The 17076-nt window shown below is 35.5% G+C and overlaps 1 protein-coding gene across 2 annotated transcripts in view; it reads right to left on the bottom strand.

Moving 5' to 3' along the window:
- The window catches only part of KATNIP (katanin interacting protein), a 228908-nt gene that overhangs the window by 40576 nt on the left and 171256 nt on the right, over positions 1-17076 (bottom strand). For both annotated transcript variants that reach the window (XM_051988295.1, XM_051988287.1), the window contains 4 exons: positions 10310-11180; positions 3977-4705; positions 3059-3264; positions 435-513 (listed from right to left, as the gene is read on the bottom strand). In XM_051988295.1, the coding sequence (XP_051844255.1) occupies positions 435-513; positions 3059-3264; positions 3977-4705; positions 10310-11180 (1885 nt within the window). The remainder of the gene's footprint in view (positions 1-434; positions 514-3058; positions 3265-3976; positions 4706-10309; positions 11181-17076) is intronic.

Genomic DNA, 17076 nt, shown 5'->3' with positions numbered 1-17076 from the left:
CTGATATCTGGCCTCTTTACTACTATCTCTGGGCTAAATTCCATATGAAAATACCAATATATAATAAATTATAACAGAAAATACTTTTCAGAAAATTATAACAGAAAAAATTCTTTTTTTAGGTGACAATTTTACATTCTAATTCTTCAGGAAAATGCCCATAACCCAGGTGAAGTAGCAGAATAATCCTCAAATGTAACAAGGAGAAGGCAAGGGAGGCTAACTGTCCAGTATAAAGATAGGTATATATTTTGCACCCAAGAATCTTGAAATCATAAATCCAAATGGCTGAAGTAATTTCACTTTTTAGTTCTTTGGTGGACTGGTGGTAAGTCAGCCCCTTATCATTAATCAATATTCCTTCTCTATGACAATTATTGTTCTAAAGGAAAGAAGAAACTACCCTTTGCATCAATGAGAAAATGAATACTTACACATCCCACTGTAAACTCCTGGCTCAGGGGTTGTCAATTTGAGTAAAGGAGATCTAGAGGTCAACTCTTGCTCTTGAGCCTAATAAATAAAGGGAAAAGCATAAAAAAGTCAATTTTCAATGACATACCAGAATTACTAATATGTATTGTACTCTTTTGTTTGTCTTTTCCCCTAATTCTTACTTCCTCTGCCAGGTTAAGCTCCTTGAGACAGGGATTATATCTCACACAACTTTGATCACTATTATGCTCAGGGCAGAGTGAATACTAGGTAAATAATGATTTTCTTTTTAAATTTAAAATCCCTTTTAAACTTAGTATAATAATATAGTGTAATGGTAAGAATGCTGAGCTGAGAGAAGTCTCTGGATTCAAGTCTTAGTTCTAACCCATGTAAAAGTCAAGTAAATATTTACTTTCTCTGAGCCTCAGTTTCCTCATCTATCTGTCCCTCACAGGATTTTGCCACTAGTAAAGCATAATTTAAATGGGAGCTATTGCCCCCATGTCCACCACCATATCTAGATTCATCAGTGTGTCATGTTTATTGTTAGGAACTTAAGATTGAAAGAGAGAAAAGTCCCACTACCATCACCATTATCTGGCTCTGAGTTGGCACTACCGATAAAGGAAATGAGGGAAAACCCAAATCTATACATGTATGTGTGTACATATGGACATATATATGAATATACAAACACATATGTATATATGTATATATACCAAAATTTATAAATAGTCCTGCTTAGTAGTTAATTTTTGATACTGAAAGATGTTGACACTAATTTTTACAAATTGGTTTTTGGCTCAGCTGTGAATTTCAGTGATCTGTGCTATGAAGGTTGTCTGTTGTTCTAAAATAACTGAAAATAGCAATTGAATCTTTTTGCAAAAGGAAAATATAAAGTCCCAAGGAATTAAGTAATTTGACACAATATCTAAGTATGTCAAAAACTGATCAGTGTGTTTGTGTTATTGTTAGGAGCTTAAGATTGAAAGGCCCTTATTGGTCATCTTGTCTACTCTCCTGATTTTACAGATGAGGAAACTGAGGCACAGAAAGGTAAGATGAATTGCTCAAGGTACCATAGTAAGTACAATTCGAACCTAGATCCTTTCTACTTTGCCTCTCTTCTGGCATGGCCTTAATGATAGTCTAGGATTGGATTCTTTCTCCTGCAGTGCAATATCTCTTCACTTATATCAAAGACTTAGTTAATACAGCTTTCTTTGTCTTGCTTACTGGTGTATTAAAGGTAGAGGTGAAGGTGAGAGGGAGAGACTATGCCCACAGATACATCTGCCAGGACACCCAATTATTTCCACTCCCTCTTTCTAGTGGCACAAGTACAAGATAGAAAGACATGATTAGGAGGCAATCTGAAAAAGCCTGGAGGGTTTAGAATACTGTGAGCTTAATGTGCATTAGGAACCAAGGACTGGGATGGTAGCTAAGGAAGTTAATGAAATAATGAGCTGCATCATAAGGAAGTCCACATATAATGCTAAATAAACTCTACTCTGTATATACATACTATTGGCATATTTTATACAGTTCTGCCAGTCACATCTTGATACTGATACCAATAACAATATGGAGAGTATCCAAGAGGACAATAGCAATGGTCATGGGCATTGAAATCAGGTTGTAGAAGGATAAGTTGAAGGAAACAGAGATGTTTATCTGGGAGAAATGAATACTTGGGTTGGTGTTTGGGAAGTGGGGAGATATGACAGTAGTCTTTTAAGATCTAAAGGACTGTCATGAGAAAAAGAGATTTGCCTGATCCAAGATAGCAGAAACAAGGGGCAATGGATGGAAAGTATGAAGGGGCAGATATAGACTTGATAAAAGGGAAAAGTTTTGAATAATTAAAGGTATCCAAAAGTGTAATGGATAGACTTGAAAAGTAATGGGTTATTCTTGCTAGGTCTTTATGCCAAGGTTTATGACCACCTGCATTGTAAAGAGAATTCTTCTTTAGATATGGTTTGGACTTAATTTCTGAGATTCATTCTAATGCTGAGTTTCAGTGATTCTGTGAAATGGGTTATCTACTAAATTCTGCTGGTGCTTTCAATTTTGTAGGTAGGTAAACTCTAAGCTTTTTAGTACTGTGCTTAAGAATTCAGAAGGCTCATGTTCAAATTTTGCCTCCAAACAACTGGAGAAACTCATACTTTCTCTGAGCCTTAGTTTCATGTCTGTAAAATGAGGATAATAATGCTTTCATTATTGATAATAATAGACAAGGTTGCTGTAAGGCTAAAATGAGATAATGTCTGTACTGTGCTTTGCAAATCCTAGTGTTTGATGTGTGATATGATGTTGATGATGATGCTAGCAATTCTGTAAGCATAAAGCAGTTCCTAAAAAGTTGGAAAGATTTCAAGTACAATTCAGATAAAAAACTCTATGTCTTCTGCCTGAAAGCAGGGCCAGATAATTCAGGAAAGGGTCACTAGCAGATAGTGGGAGTGGCAGGTGAGGCTCATGATCTTCCTGATTAGCCACACTGATCAATTCACGATTATTTTGAAGTGAAGACTCTCCACCTTTATCTGTTGGTCCCCTACTATGAATAACACATGTTTTCAGATATTTGTTACTAACCATCTCTTACCTGATCATCTATACGCACACCAGCTTGGGTGAATGGCCTTTCATCACCTTCCCCATCTGCTGTCTGTGGTCTCTTGAATTCTTCCTCATATCTCATATTACACAGGGTTTCAACATCAACATCAAATGTTTCATCAGCACAGAATATGGCCTCGAGAATGTCATCATCAGTTGTGAATAATATAGTATCTCCAAAATGCTCTGGGGCTAAAAGAGTAATAAAGATTTAGAGAACGAAAAATACAAAGCCATCTACTACCCAAATTCTCAATAATTTTAAAAAGGTCATAAAATTGAGAAAAAAATCAAAAGCATGAATGATGTTCTATAGCTCTTCTTAATTCTTTAAATTTCTATTATTCTCCATACTTTGGGCAAACAGAATCTGACTTTAATAAGAACAGCACAAACCAAATAAAATGGGGTTATTTTTTAACCATATTTTACTGGAATGTATCATTAAATACAATGTGTGATACCTACTATGTTTCCTATGTTTGAATAGATAGTTTCATAGTATCTAACCACTTTCAATATATATGAGTGTAGGCAGCAAAAAGAACGGAAATGGACTTGGTGTTCTGAATAATAGTTCTGCTATTAATTTCAAAACCTTTAGCCAGTCATTAAAACCTCTAGGCCTCAGTTTTGCAAGATGAGGAGATTGAAATAGTTGATGCCTAGGGTCTCTTTTGGCATTAATGTTCTATGTTTTGTGTTGTAAATTTCTCCTGGCTTCAACATTTCGTGTTCTATATTCCATCTAAGGTCCCTGCTAGCTTTAACATGGGACAGTTGGTAACTAATGAACCTGTGAAAGTGACAACTTTCTCCTGTGTTACTGAGTACTTTTTTTGCCTAAATTCCCAAGAGGAGAGGAGTAGAAATTTCATTTAATATTCTTCTGAATATACTTTACCTCCAGTCAGTGTTCCCGAAGCCTTGGCAATTTCTCCTTTAAATATGCACTGTTCATCTAATAACATAGTCATATATTTTACTCCGCGAAAAGAATGTATCCGTGATTTATTATAATTCCAAACTCTAATCATGGCAACTTGGCAAGGATGTACGAAGTCAATATAAATATAGTGAGATTTGCCAGGGGTAAATGGGGCCAGCCAAAGATGCATATCATCTTGGGTCCTATGCACACCATCAGTTAGGTTGGTTACTACACGGGGATCTTTACCATAGACTGGTAAAATGTTAATGTCAGGGGGTTCAGCTTTTATGTTAGAAATTTGTACAGGTTCTCCCTTGGAGCTAAAAATTTCAATTCCATTAAGGCCAACATAGTGTCTGTCTCCCCAGGTTGATTTGATGTCAATAACTAAGTGCTGTCCATGAGGTAACACTGGAATTTTAAAATCACTCTCGTCAACCATATCCATGGAATAATCTTCCTGCCCTTTCAATAAGTCTTGTTTTCCTTCCTTTGTCACTGAGAGTTCCCCATGTCTACTAATCTTCTGCTGCTGCAGGAATTCATCAAAGATATCACCCTGAAATTCCATATTGGATATACGACCCCGATGAGAGCGATTGAAGGCTGTGAGGGAGTTCCAGGACTCCTGGAGAGTATGTTCTTGTTCACTGTGCCACCTGGATCGTGCCATCTTTGTAGATATGACAGGAAAGATGTCCTCTAGAAAAGAGAAAAACTTTTGTAAGAGTTTAAGATCTTCTGATGAAACGTGTACACAACAGAATGGAGATCTTTGGGTACCAAACGGATTACTTGTGAATCATTAAAGAGTTTAGAAAAAAACATATGGTTAGTCCCAGAGAAATCTGTGTCTTAGAAGATTGCTGCAACTATGTCAGTTTGAGCTGCAGATAAATTAACTCCAATTCAGTATATCCAGTACACAGCATCTCAGTAAAGAGTGGCTTTCAATCTTGGAGCTAATTAAACAGTTATTTAGAAGGTGGATATTAAAAAAGATCCAATGACATCTCCAAGATTCAAAATTAGCAAGAAAATTTCCATCATCTTCGTGCCCTACTAAAGATGTAGAGCATATATACATTTTGTACTTGGAAAAAAATCTTCCTATTTCATCCTCAAGCTGACCCCTTCTAGCTATTGTTTTATTTTCTTAATTCATTTCATTTTCTTACTTCCATCTAAATGTAATTCTTCTTCAACCAATAATTTCCAGTTGCTGCTTTTAATTCTTCATTACTCACTCTTTCCTTAACCCTCTATAAAGTAGTACTTTTCACTCCCACCACTTTGCTAAAGTGCTTTGCTAAAAATCATTGCAAATTAATTTTTATTGGTCCTAATCCTTTTTGAACCCTGTGAGTTCAAAACTTTTGACACTGTTAACCATCTCTTCCTCGGGCTTTTCTAACTCATAACTCTCATGATTCTTTTTTGTCTTTTTTAAAGGTATCTTTCCCCTTCCCAACTCTTAAATTTAGAAAATCTAACAGACTATGTGTTTGGCCATCTCTTCATTTCTCTTTATGTACCCATTCACTCCCATAATTTAAATGCTCACTTCTGTGTGAATGAACTCTAAAACTTAGCCCTTTTTTCCAATCCCATTTTTCCTTATGACTGTTGTTGCTACTATTGTTTGTTGTTCATTTTTGAAAAGGACTAAAGGAAAACATGGGATGATATCTTGATTCATGGATGAATTGTATTTAAGTGAGACAGAGTTGCACAAAGTCATCAGCCTCATTCTATCTTCCAGAGTCATCAAACTCCTAAGCAAGATAAAACTCAAGATGACTTTTATGACCGTTAAAATGTTTTGACAAAGATGTCATATTACCACCTCAAACTCAACATGTCTAAAATCAAACACTTGAACTTCCCTCTGAAATCCCTATTTCTCTGTTAATTTTTCATTTTTCTATTCTCTATTTTCTCGTTTAGTAAATTTTATCATTGACTAGTCTACTCTTAATCCCAAAATGTCAAATGCTGTTGGAAGAAATCATGAAATTGTACTGACAGGTCTACTACAAATTTATGTTATCTAAACTCAATTTAGACCTTTGTGTCTACTTGACAGTCATATTTCCCACAAAGACTATTCCAATCTTATCTACTCTCTCCACTCCTAACTTTTTTTTTCTTATTTTATTCTCAGCAGATGAGTTCATCTGACATTTTACTGAGATCAAGGTCATTTCAGTTCCCTTATTCTATTCTTCTGGCTTTCCCATTATCCTTGTCTCATTTTCCTTCATACCAGTGCCACAAGGAGTGATCTTTCCTTCCTGCCTAACCTATCTACTTGTATATTTTCAGTTTCAGTGCCTTTTACCACCTCTGTAATCTTGTTCCAGCAAGGATGCCTTCTCTTTCATTTAACTTTAATCTCTCTCTCTCCTTACAGGTGGTTTCCTTTTCCTTAGTCCAGTAAACTGGAAAGAAGCAGCTAGATAGTGCAATGTATAGAGTGTAGGTTTTAAGAGTCAAGAAGACCTGATTTTCAAATATTGCCTCAGATACCTACTAGTTGTGTGACACTAGGCAAGTCACCTAATTTCTTTCAGGCTCAATTTCCTGAAATTCTTAAAATGGGAATAATATCAGCATTAATCTTAAAATATTGTTCCAATATCAAATGAAATAACATGTTTAAAACTTTAAAGTGCTATCATAAATTCCAACAACTGTTATTAATACTATTAGTTAATAACATTAAATTAATAATAATTAGTAATAAGTTATTTTCTTCTTTATTAAAAACAAACAAAACGAAATCTTCCCCTGACCCTCCTACCCCTTTAGATTACCATTATTCTTCCTCCCATACTTGTAAGCTCATTTGCTTCAACCTTTTGCAATGTGACTTCAGACCCTACCACTCTAAGTAAAACAGCTTTCTTTCAAGTCACCCAAGATCTACTGAAATCTAAATCCATGGCCCTTTTTCTATTGTCACCTTAGGATCATAGATCTAGATTCAGAAAGGACTCCAAAGACCACCTTCCGTAAGTATTCTGCTGCATTTAAACATCTGCTATATTCTCTTCCCTTGGCTTCCATGGCACAGCAATCTCATGTTTCTTCTACATCTCCCCCTGCTGCTTCATAGTCTCTGCTAATAACTCCTTATCTTCCTCCTATATAGGTGCTTACTTAGGCTTTGTCCCTAGCCCTTCCTCTTCTCTCCTTGCTCTATGTGATCTTTTTTGATGACTCCATGCATCTCCATAGCTTCAATCCTATGCATACAACTTCTAAATCTTGATTTTTATTCCCAAACTCCTTACTATAACCCTCTGAAGCTTTAGTCTTATTGTTCCAAAAAGCATATTGGACATGGGTCCCTTCAAACAACATATCTAAACTTCACTAGTCATCTCTATACAAAAAAATTTACCCTCCCTCATGACCTCTCTATTTTTATGTGTGGTACCATCATCTTCATACTCAGGTTTATAACCTTGGCATTATTTTTGAATTTTTTGTCTCCCTCACCAGACACATCTAATCAATTCCCAACTCACCCTGTGTATTCTCCCTCTGTAATATACCTTTTGCTTCTTTTCACTCCCATTAAACCATATTAGTTCAGATCCTCCTTTCTTTGTGCCTAGATTATTATAATAGCCTCTACAATAGTTTGTCTCTATTTTATCTCCTCATCAACTTATTTCTCACACTGATGCCTTAGTAATTTACCTAATACACCATTCTGATAATGTTACTTTCAGTGGCTGTTCACTAAAGATTACATACTGAAAAATATATGATCTCTTTTTTTAAAAAATTACAATTTTTGACATTAACTTTTATTAGATTTTGATTTCCATTTTTTCTCCCTTCTTCCCCTCATCTATCCCCATCTTTCCTTCTTAGCTCCTACTGCTTCCAGACAGAACCTTCCATTTTCACCAGGACAGTATTTCTCCAAACAAGCTTTATGCTCTTCTATCCCTGTGATTTTGCTTATATTATTCCCTCTGTTGAAAATGCCCTTCCCTTCCATCTCTACCCATAAAAATTATATTCATTTCTATTTAGCCTAGTCTCCTATTACTAGATCAACTAATCCTGAAGGGAATTAGGGACCTCTCTTTCTCTTAACTTTTATTTCATTTGTGACATTCAAGTGGCATTTATCACACATTATTTTTGTACCTCAGTTACTTACAAACATGTCCTAATACCTTCCAAAGATAGGAAGTTCTTACAAAGCAAAGTCAGGGTCTGCTATATCTTTTTATTCCCCCACAATAGTGATTATAGACATTAGTCAATAAATATGGTCAACAGATATCAATTGTTTACAAACAGAAAATACCATGATCTCTCTGTCTTTTGTCTTTTTGTCAGAGAAAGAGCCTTTATATCTTTGTACCTAGCAGGCTCAACTTCTCATATGGATTTTTGTGATTTACATTCATTATCTTCAGTTACTATAATTTGATTTCTACTTGCTAACATAAATGTCATACATGAAAAAAAGAACATCCAATATTCAGTGTATTATGTGTCAATCAGGTGACCTGTGTATTTGGAGTATGAAGGTTTAACTCCTTTTATTAAATTTTCTGACCCACTAATAAAATGAATAATGAATTCCAAGACGGAAGTTGAGACTTTTTCAATCAAGCAACAAGTTTTTATTAAGCACTCACTATGTACAAGACATTGTGCTAAGCTTTAGGGTTCCAAATACAAAGAATGAAAGAATTCCTACTTGCAAGGATGTTTCATTCTCATGGGAAAAAATAACATGTACACATGTGCACATGTATGTTTGCATACAAGGAAGAAGGAGAAAGATACATAGATGAATGTTGCTCAATCATGTCCAATTCTTTGTGACCCCATCCATTTGGAATTTCCTTGGCAAAGATACTTGCCATTTCCTTTTCCAGCTCATTTTATAGATGAAGAAACTGAGACAGATAGGATGAAGTGACTTGCCCAGGATTATACAACTAGTAAGGGTCAGAGGCTGAATTTAATTTCCTTGGTTCTAGGCCTAGGGCCCTATCCACTACATCACTTAACTGCCCTAACAAATAAATACCAAGTAGTTAAGTACAATACAGTTTAGGAGTGAAGGCACTTATAAGCTGGGAAGGGAAGTGAGGAGCACAGATCAGAAAAGTCTTAATGCAGAAAAGTAACTTAATGCTTAAATTGTGTCTAGGTGACAAGGGAGTACATTACAGGCATAGGTGATGTGGTCCGTGAAATCATTCATTTTACAGAGAAACTAAGGCCTGGATTATTTCAAGAACTTGCCTAAGGAACCACAAGGAATAAGTCCTAAGCCAGGAGTCAATCCCAGGTCCTTTTAACCCAAACCCCAGTGCTCTTTCTACTACATCTGTAAAACAAGTGATCTATAAATTCAATTATTAATCTTCAATTATCAAGTTTTATGGCCCTATGACTTCAGAATTTAAATTCTATTATAATGAAACTATTTTAAGGAAAATCTCTGTATAACAAAAAGATGACCAGACTGTAGTAGAAAACAGTCTAAAAACAATATAATTCTGTTTAATTAAGAAGACAGTGAAATAAGCACTGGTTCAGGAGTCAAAGAGGCTGGTTTGAAATCCCACCTAAGAAACTTACAATTGTTATGATCTTGGGCAGGTCACAAAAACATGTCTAGAACTAAACTTCCTCCATTACAAAAGGAGGGAGTTGGACTAAATGGCCATGGATTCCCTTCCATATCTAAAGCAGTAGTTTAATGATCTACAATTCTTTGAACAAATGATATGAGCCTGTGAAGCTTTAAAAAAAAAGAGAGGGGGGAAGCAAATTCCTTCCACAAGCAGTTAGCCCCTGCACTGTGGCACTATTAAGGAATATCACTTGTATATAAGGGGAATTTATAATTTCTAAATACCTTTTCTTTTTGTTATCATGACTCTCCTAACAAGTGCTAAATCCCAAAGGTTCTTAATATGTCATTGAGCCTTTGAATAGAAATGACTAGGCATAAATTAAAATGAGACAAGGAACCTTGTATTTCATCAGACTGGAATAATAGCAGCCCCCAGTGAAACCTTAAGAAATTCTTGTTTATATTTACCAAGAAAGCCAATAACTGCCCAGCTCTTTGGGAGGTGGGAATTTGACAGTATGTCCGAACATGTTTCAGATATAGGCATGAACTAAGCCAGTTCTCACAAGATTTAATATCCTTTGTTCTTTGCTCTCAAAAGATATGAAGAGTATGTATATGTGTGTGTGTGTGTATGCACACACACACTAATAGTGCTCAAGTACAGAATGATTCTCTCTTCTTACCTTTATTGGTCAGCCCTTCATCTCCATGATTACAGTTGAGAGCATCTTTTCTGGAACTCCTCCTTCCACTGATAGGGCGCTCTGGGCCATAGCGATCCTTATTAGAAAGTAGGTCAAAAATATCTAAGTCATCAATGTCCTCTTTCTCAGTTCTTGCCTGTAGCCTTTCACTTGCAATGGCACTGCGGCTTCCAGCCCGTCCTTGTTCCCACTGTAGGCATTTCTCATTTTCCTCATTTTCTTCAGTAAATTCTTTAGTGATGTCATCTGATTGCACTTTGACTTTTAAATCAAGAGGCTTCTCTGGACTCAGCCAAGGAGGTTTCTGTTTCTTGCTTTCTGGCTTATCTTTCATTTTGGAAAAAGACTGTAACCAAGGTGGGGTTTTACTAAGAGGCTGGGAGATTTTTCTGCCTGTGAGTTTTTCAAATTGTTCGGCTATACTGAGTTCATCATCAGAAGGGTATTTCACAATTGAGGGTTCTGGAGGGTCACATGGTACATCAACCATGGATACAGGAGCAGATAACACTTTTAAGTCCTCCTCTAATTTGGACAAATTGTCTTTTGTGCAATTAGTAGAGTTCATCTTTATATCAAAGATATTTCCATCCAAGGAGGTCTTCAAATATGACGAGGTTTCATCTAACTGCGAATCATTGAAACTGGGTTCTTTGTCACCATCTGTCCTGCATGTGTCTTTGCTTTCTTCCATATCAAGATTAGCAGAGCTTTCCTGTTCATCATTTTTAAGGTCAATTATGGTGCTACAATCAGTAACCAGCTCTCCACTGCCTTTTTCTAACTCTCCATCAAATACAAGGTTTTCATTGACATAAAGCTTCACTTTTTTTGCACCTATGTCAAGATCCTGAAAATATAAAAAGAAATGAAGGTTTGTGGTATCAACTTTCTGCATCATGATGTTCTAGAAAAAGAGGCAACACTGAGAATTGGGAATCATTAGCAATTATGATTTTTATAACACTATTAAGAAGTTAATTACTGATAAATTTCACTTCTATGTAAACTAATTATTCTGTTAAGTCAAAGAATTAAAATACCAGATATCCATGGCCTTATTTTTAAAAAAATGCAATGTGATGTGATGAAAAAGCCACTAAACTGGGAATCAAGAACCCTGAATTCTAATTTCTGCTCTATCAAATAGTTGGATGAATTTTAGGCAAGTCATTTACCATCTCTGAGCTTCAGTTTCCTGGTAGCTGTAAAAGGAAAGGGTTGGACTGGATGATTTCTAGTATTTCCTCCCCTACGTCTAAGAGTACTAAAGTCTTTGGATAGGAAAAATGCTAATTGTTCTTAAGCCTTTCTCAAAGTTCCGATCTGCTACTGTTAACCATGATTTTTGTAGCAATTTAGAGTTGAGAGCTATCAAGCATGTGCTACTCTAGTTTCAATCAATTGACTGCTATATGGTTGCCTCCTATTTTTTGAATGAATATTAGTTTGTCAGAAAAGTTAATGATCAAAGAGCTCTTTGAAGTGTTTTTATGGACATGCTTTGTCCATTCATCTCAGGCAGGGAACAAATATGTGCTCTGAATCAATCAGAAAATAGATATTCAGTAATGATAATATGATCAAATGTCAATATCTAGTACTACATGTGTTTTTTAGAAAAAGTCATTTCAACACAAAGACTTGGTAAAATGGAAATGCTCCACTTCAAAATAATGGCTGTCTCATGATTCATTGGGCTTGCATTTCCAAAATGACACCTTTATCTTACTCCTTTTCGACTAATGAGAAACAAATATGTTACTATTGTAATACATTATTAATGTGAAAATATTAATGTTATTTCAAACTAAATAATTTAGAAAGCCAAAAGGACAGCAGTTTTTACGATTGCCCTACCAGCTGAATTACAATATATCTTCTTATATGAGAACACAAATTGGCAATATGGAATGGTGGCTGTCATATATTCATTTGGGTATGGTTAGGTTAAACCTTCATCATAAGAGATTGTCAAAGTACAGTGAGTTTCAATTTAACAGACCGTTTTTCTTTCAATTCCACAAATATTTGTTTAGCACTTGCTTCCTTCTTGTACTGGAATAATTTGTATTTCTATATTGCTTTGAGGTTTACAAAGCACTTTGTTCATAATCATGCTGTGAGACAGGTAGTATAAATATTCTCATTCCCATTTTACAGATGAGCAAATAAACAAAGTGCCTTGTCAGGATCACAGAGTGAGCAAGTGTTAGAATCAGGAGCCAATCTTCTGATTTCAAGTTCAGAACTTATTACAGGTTAGAAAGGCTTTTTTCTTCAGTTGATTATCCTTAATTTATCCTGTATATAATTTGTTTGTACATAGATATTTGCATGCTGTCTCCTTTAACACTGTATATTCCTTGAGAGCAGACACTGTCTTTTGCATTTTTTTTTTTGTATCCTCAGTATTTAGCAGAGCCTAGCACACAGTTGGTGTCTAATGAATGCTTACTGAATTGATGAGATGCTCACTCTTCTCATTTTGGGTACTTAAAACACCAAGGAGGCAGGAACACTTAATCAAGAAGGCATTTTATGATATGGCATATGTGTGTATATATGTGTATCTGAAGATAATTACACTATATAGAAACTTCTTTCTCATTATGCATCCCTACAACCTCATGTAGAAAGGATGTGGTGTAGGGGAAAGATCATTGGATCTAGCATCAGATAATCTGGGTCTGAGGCCCAGTTCTGCCACTTAATAGCTGTGTAACTTTGGCTAAGTCCATTGACCACTGCAGTATTGAAAAAATATGAGTTTGATTAGATAGGCTTCATGTCCCTTTGAGCCCTTAATTCTATGATCTGATACATATGAAATATCAATCCCACCCAGCTCACTTTCTGAAATCTACCAATCCTTTAAGGCCTACATCAAATACCATTTCTACAAGAAATCTTTCCTTCTTGGTTCAGTAATGTTTCTTCGTCACCTGTGAAATTTCAAATAATACCTGATAAATGCAGGAGAAGTATAAGCCAGGTATCACTTTGTGTCCTGGCCGTGTATATATGCATGAGACTCTCCTACACTGTGGACTCCATGAGATGAGGGATGACAGAGAGCATATTATTTAATTTTTGTGTCTATCTCTCTGGAGAGACAAGAGTGATGGAGGAACTAGAAGGTTGGCCTCAAGGTGAGAAGGACCTGGATTCAAGTCTGGTCTCTGATTGGCTGCATGGCCCTGGCCAAATCCCTTAACTTCTGAGGGTTCTCAGCAACTCTCTAACACCAAAAGGTGTCAAGAAGATGCTGAATTGAATGGGGAGAGGGAAGCAAGTTCCCAATACCAATCAAAAGTTATGGATCCAGTCTCCTACAATTTTGCATTTGGCCTCTAACTCCTCTCTACCCAATATGTTTTATGAACAAAATCAACATGGAACCTAAGAAGATAAAATTGGGAAGAGCATATGACCGAATATTTATAGAAGGAATCAAGCTGGATAAAGCATAATCTTAAATGCTCAGGGAATGATTTCAGATATCTAAAAGCGTGCGATTCCAAAAGAATTGATAAGATCACAGTATTATTAGTAAAAATTGGTACCCAAGAAGGCATCATCAACTACCAACTAATTACTCATCTCTATAAAATCTTTATTAGAATGGTTTACATACATAGCAAGGGCATCCTTGAAGAAAACACAAGAAGGGAAGAGCAGGCTTTTACAGATGATTTTCTATAGCAGACCACATAATCAGAGTCACACAACTGACTGCAGAATATAGAGAATAGTAATAATTCACACATTTATATAGTGCTTTAAGGTACACAAAGCACTTTACATACATTATCTTATTTGTTTTTTTATTTGAAGATATAAGATTCTGACCCCTACTTCTCAGTCTTCTTTGCTCATCCATATCATCCCAATTGTGGGTATATCTCATAGTTCTATTCTAGTCTGTCTGTCTGTCTCTCTCATATAGATAAATAGATATATAATTTCTCTTTTTGATGAAGTGGTGACCTTATCAATTCCCATAGGCTTAAATATCATCTTTTATGATGATTACTCTCAAATCTATATATCCAACCCTAGACTTTCTCTTTGAGTTTCAGTGTTATATCATCAAATGCCTATTTGATATTTTGTACTGAACATTCTATAGGTACCTGAATGAAAGACGCATCTGTTCATAGGATCATAGATCTAGAACTGGAAGGAACTTTCAAAGATCTAGTTCTATGACTTCATTTTATCAGTGGGAAAACTGAGGTTCACAAAGGTAATTGGCTTGTCCAAGGTCATAGAGTCTATAAGAGGTAGGATCTAAATCCAGAACCTTTAAATCTAATAGCTAACCTCAACATGTTTAAGACAGAGTTTATTATCTTCTCCCTAAACCTACTCCTTTCTCTTACTTCCTTTCTGTTGAAGGCATGACCATTCTTCTAATCACTCACATTACCACCAGAGATGCCAGTCTTGCTCTTTTATTCTCATTCATCCCACATACCCATTCCTGGAATGTATTTCTTCAATGTATTCTGCTTCTTAGAATAAATCCCTAGCCTCTTCAAAATGACATTAAATGCCATTTTCTATATGAAGTTTTTCTTGATCCTTTCCCAATTATCTTATATGTTCTTTTATCTATCTTATATTTATCCATATACACATACAATGTCTTTTCTTATTATGTTGTAAGCTCCTTGAGGACAGGGACAGTTGCATTTAGTCTCTGTATCGTAGGGCCTAGGCATAGTGCCTGACACATAGTAGGCTCCTAATAAAGACTTGTTAATTGGCTGCTTTAAAAAAAAAAAAGCATGACACCATAGAACATAATGCATCATTAAAATCTCTCTTCCAGCAAGTTAGCTCCCATGATATGTTAAGATCACGTAAGGGCACTTAACAGATTCACAGAGAACCATTTAAAGAAACTAGACTCTTATTTTGTAGGCACTGAAGAACTAATAAAGATATCTGAGCCAAAAAAGGTTCTGGAACATTGCTATTTTAAGAAGATAAACTTGGTGTCAATGTATAGGACTAATCAGAACTCACTGGAGGCAGAGAAGCCAATAAGGATGTTATTGCAATTTAAGAGTGAGGTGATAAGGGACTAAACAAGATGATGGAAGTGGGAACAGAAACAAAGGAACAGATTTGGAAGGGGCCCTGTTTCAAAGGTATAAATGATAGAACAATAACTGATTTGACATGAGAGGGAATTGAGAAAGATCAGCTTGATGATTTAAGATTCCAAAGGTGATAGACTAGTGTCATATGGCTATTTAAAGAAATAAGGAAGAAGGGGAATTGTTGTCAGGAAGGAAGATAAGTTCACTTTCAGAAATGTTGAGTTTGAGATGGCAGTAGAACCTCCAAGGGGACCAGTCTAATAGACAGATGTCTATGCAGAGATATGACTTAAATGGAAAATAGGATCAAAATTGAAGATAAGATCTACGAGGTATGTGCATAGAAATGTTAATTGAAATTCATTCAATGGCATATTGTGAAGTTGTCCTAAAAGACGAAAGCAATGTTTTAGATAGGATAGATATAGTTTATCAATTTGTAGCTGAAGTCAACATCCATATGAGAAATATTTACCAGAATTTGTTTAGAGGTACATCCCATGGATAGAATTTTCTTGTGGAAAGCAAAGATGGGCTGGCTGCTGGGTATGTCTTACAAAACTGGACTTCCCATCTGCATTTAATTTCACTAAAGGAGCCTCACTTTCTGGTCTTCCTATGGGGTCTTCTGGTTATTTTCCATGATGAGCATTGTGAAGATAAATGGATGGATGTTTCACCATTTTGATAGGCTTCAGGAAATGAATTCTTTGAAGATCTTCACATAGACTTCCCTGATTTCTTAACATAGCCTTTTCTACTTTCCCCTTCCTATCTTTCCTTTTCCTTCCTTCTGTGCTCATCTCATCTTCTGCTTTGTGGTCTCATCAATGCTTAAAGTAAAATTACTTTATTTGACCTATTATCTACTGAAGTTAGTTTCTAAATTACTAATAATTTCTATTATTGCTAAAAAGCTTACTAAATACTTTCCTTAATATTATTAGCCATATTGGAAATTGAGGCTTAAAGAGATTAAAGTGAACTGCCCATTCCACAAAGCTGTTGAGTGGTAGATGGGATTTTCAGTCTTTCTTGATTCTTTTCTTCTTTTGAAACAAAGATCTTCTATTATTGTCGACTCTGAATGCAAGTTTTTTCAATGGTGCATTTTGTATCTTTTTTTTTTCTCTAGACTTTTATGGTTCTATTGTCACTCTGGGAAGTTGTGTTTCAATCAATTATTGCAAATTCTTTCTCTAAGAAGAATCACCTAAATCTGCTGAGGACAAAATAGATTAGAATAAGTGTCCACCTAGTGGAATACTTTTAGGTTTCAAATATTTCTCTGATTCTTGAAAATAGGTGGTTATAACATAGAGGTAGTCATTGTAGCAAAAGTGCTATGAATGAATAATTTTTGTTCAGTGTTCTCCCCTCTTTTTCACTGGTTCATCATCCATTGGCATCACTGAAATCTCTTTGGATTATGGTGCATGTTTACCTTCCTTTTAAAATCTTGAAGGAAGCATTTACTAAATGGAGATGACGCCATCTGGAATGTTGTTTTAGTTTAATAAATTTTTACTGGTATTTTTTGTTTTAACATGATCGTAATTGAAAAATTATGAAAACATGTACAATATATAACATCTGTGGATCTCCCCAAAAGGGTGGGTTGGGAGTGTCCTTTCA

The sequence above is a fragment of the Antechinus flavipes genome, chromosome 1, assembly GCF_016432865.1.
Source record: "Antechinus flavipes isolate AdamAnt ecotype Samford, QLD, Australia chromosome 1, AdamAnt_v2, whole genome shotgun sequence".
Classification (NCBI taxonomy): domain Eukaryota; kingdom Metazoa; phylum Chordata; class Mammalia; order Dasyuromorphia; family Dasyuridae; genus Antechinus; species Antechinus flavipes.
Note: the sequence above shows the minus strand (reverse complement) of the source record. Positions and strands in the feature narration are given on the sequence as shown.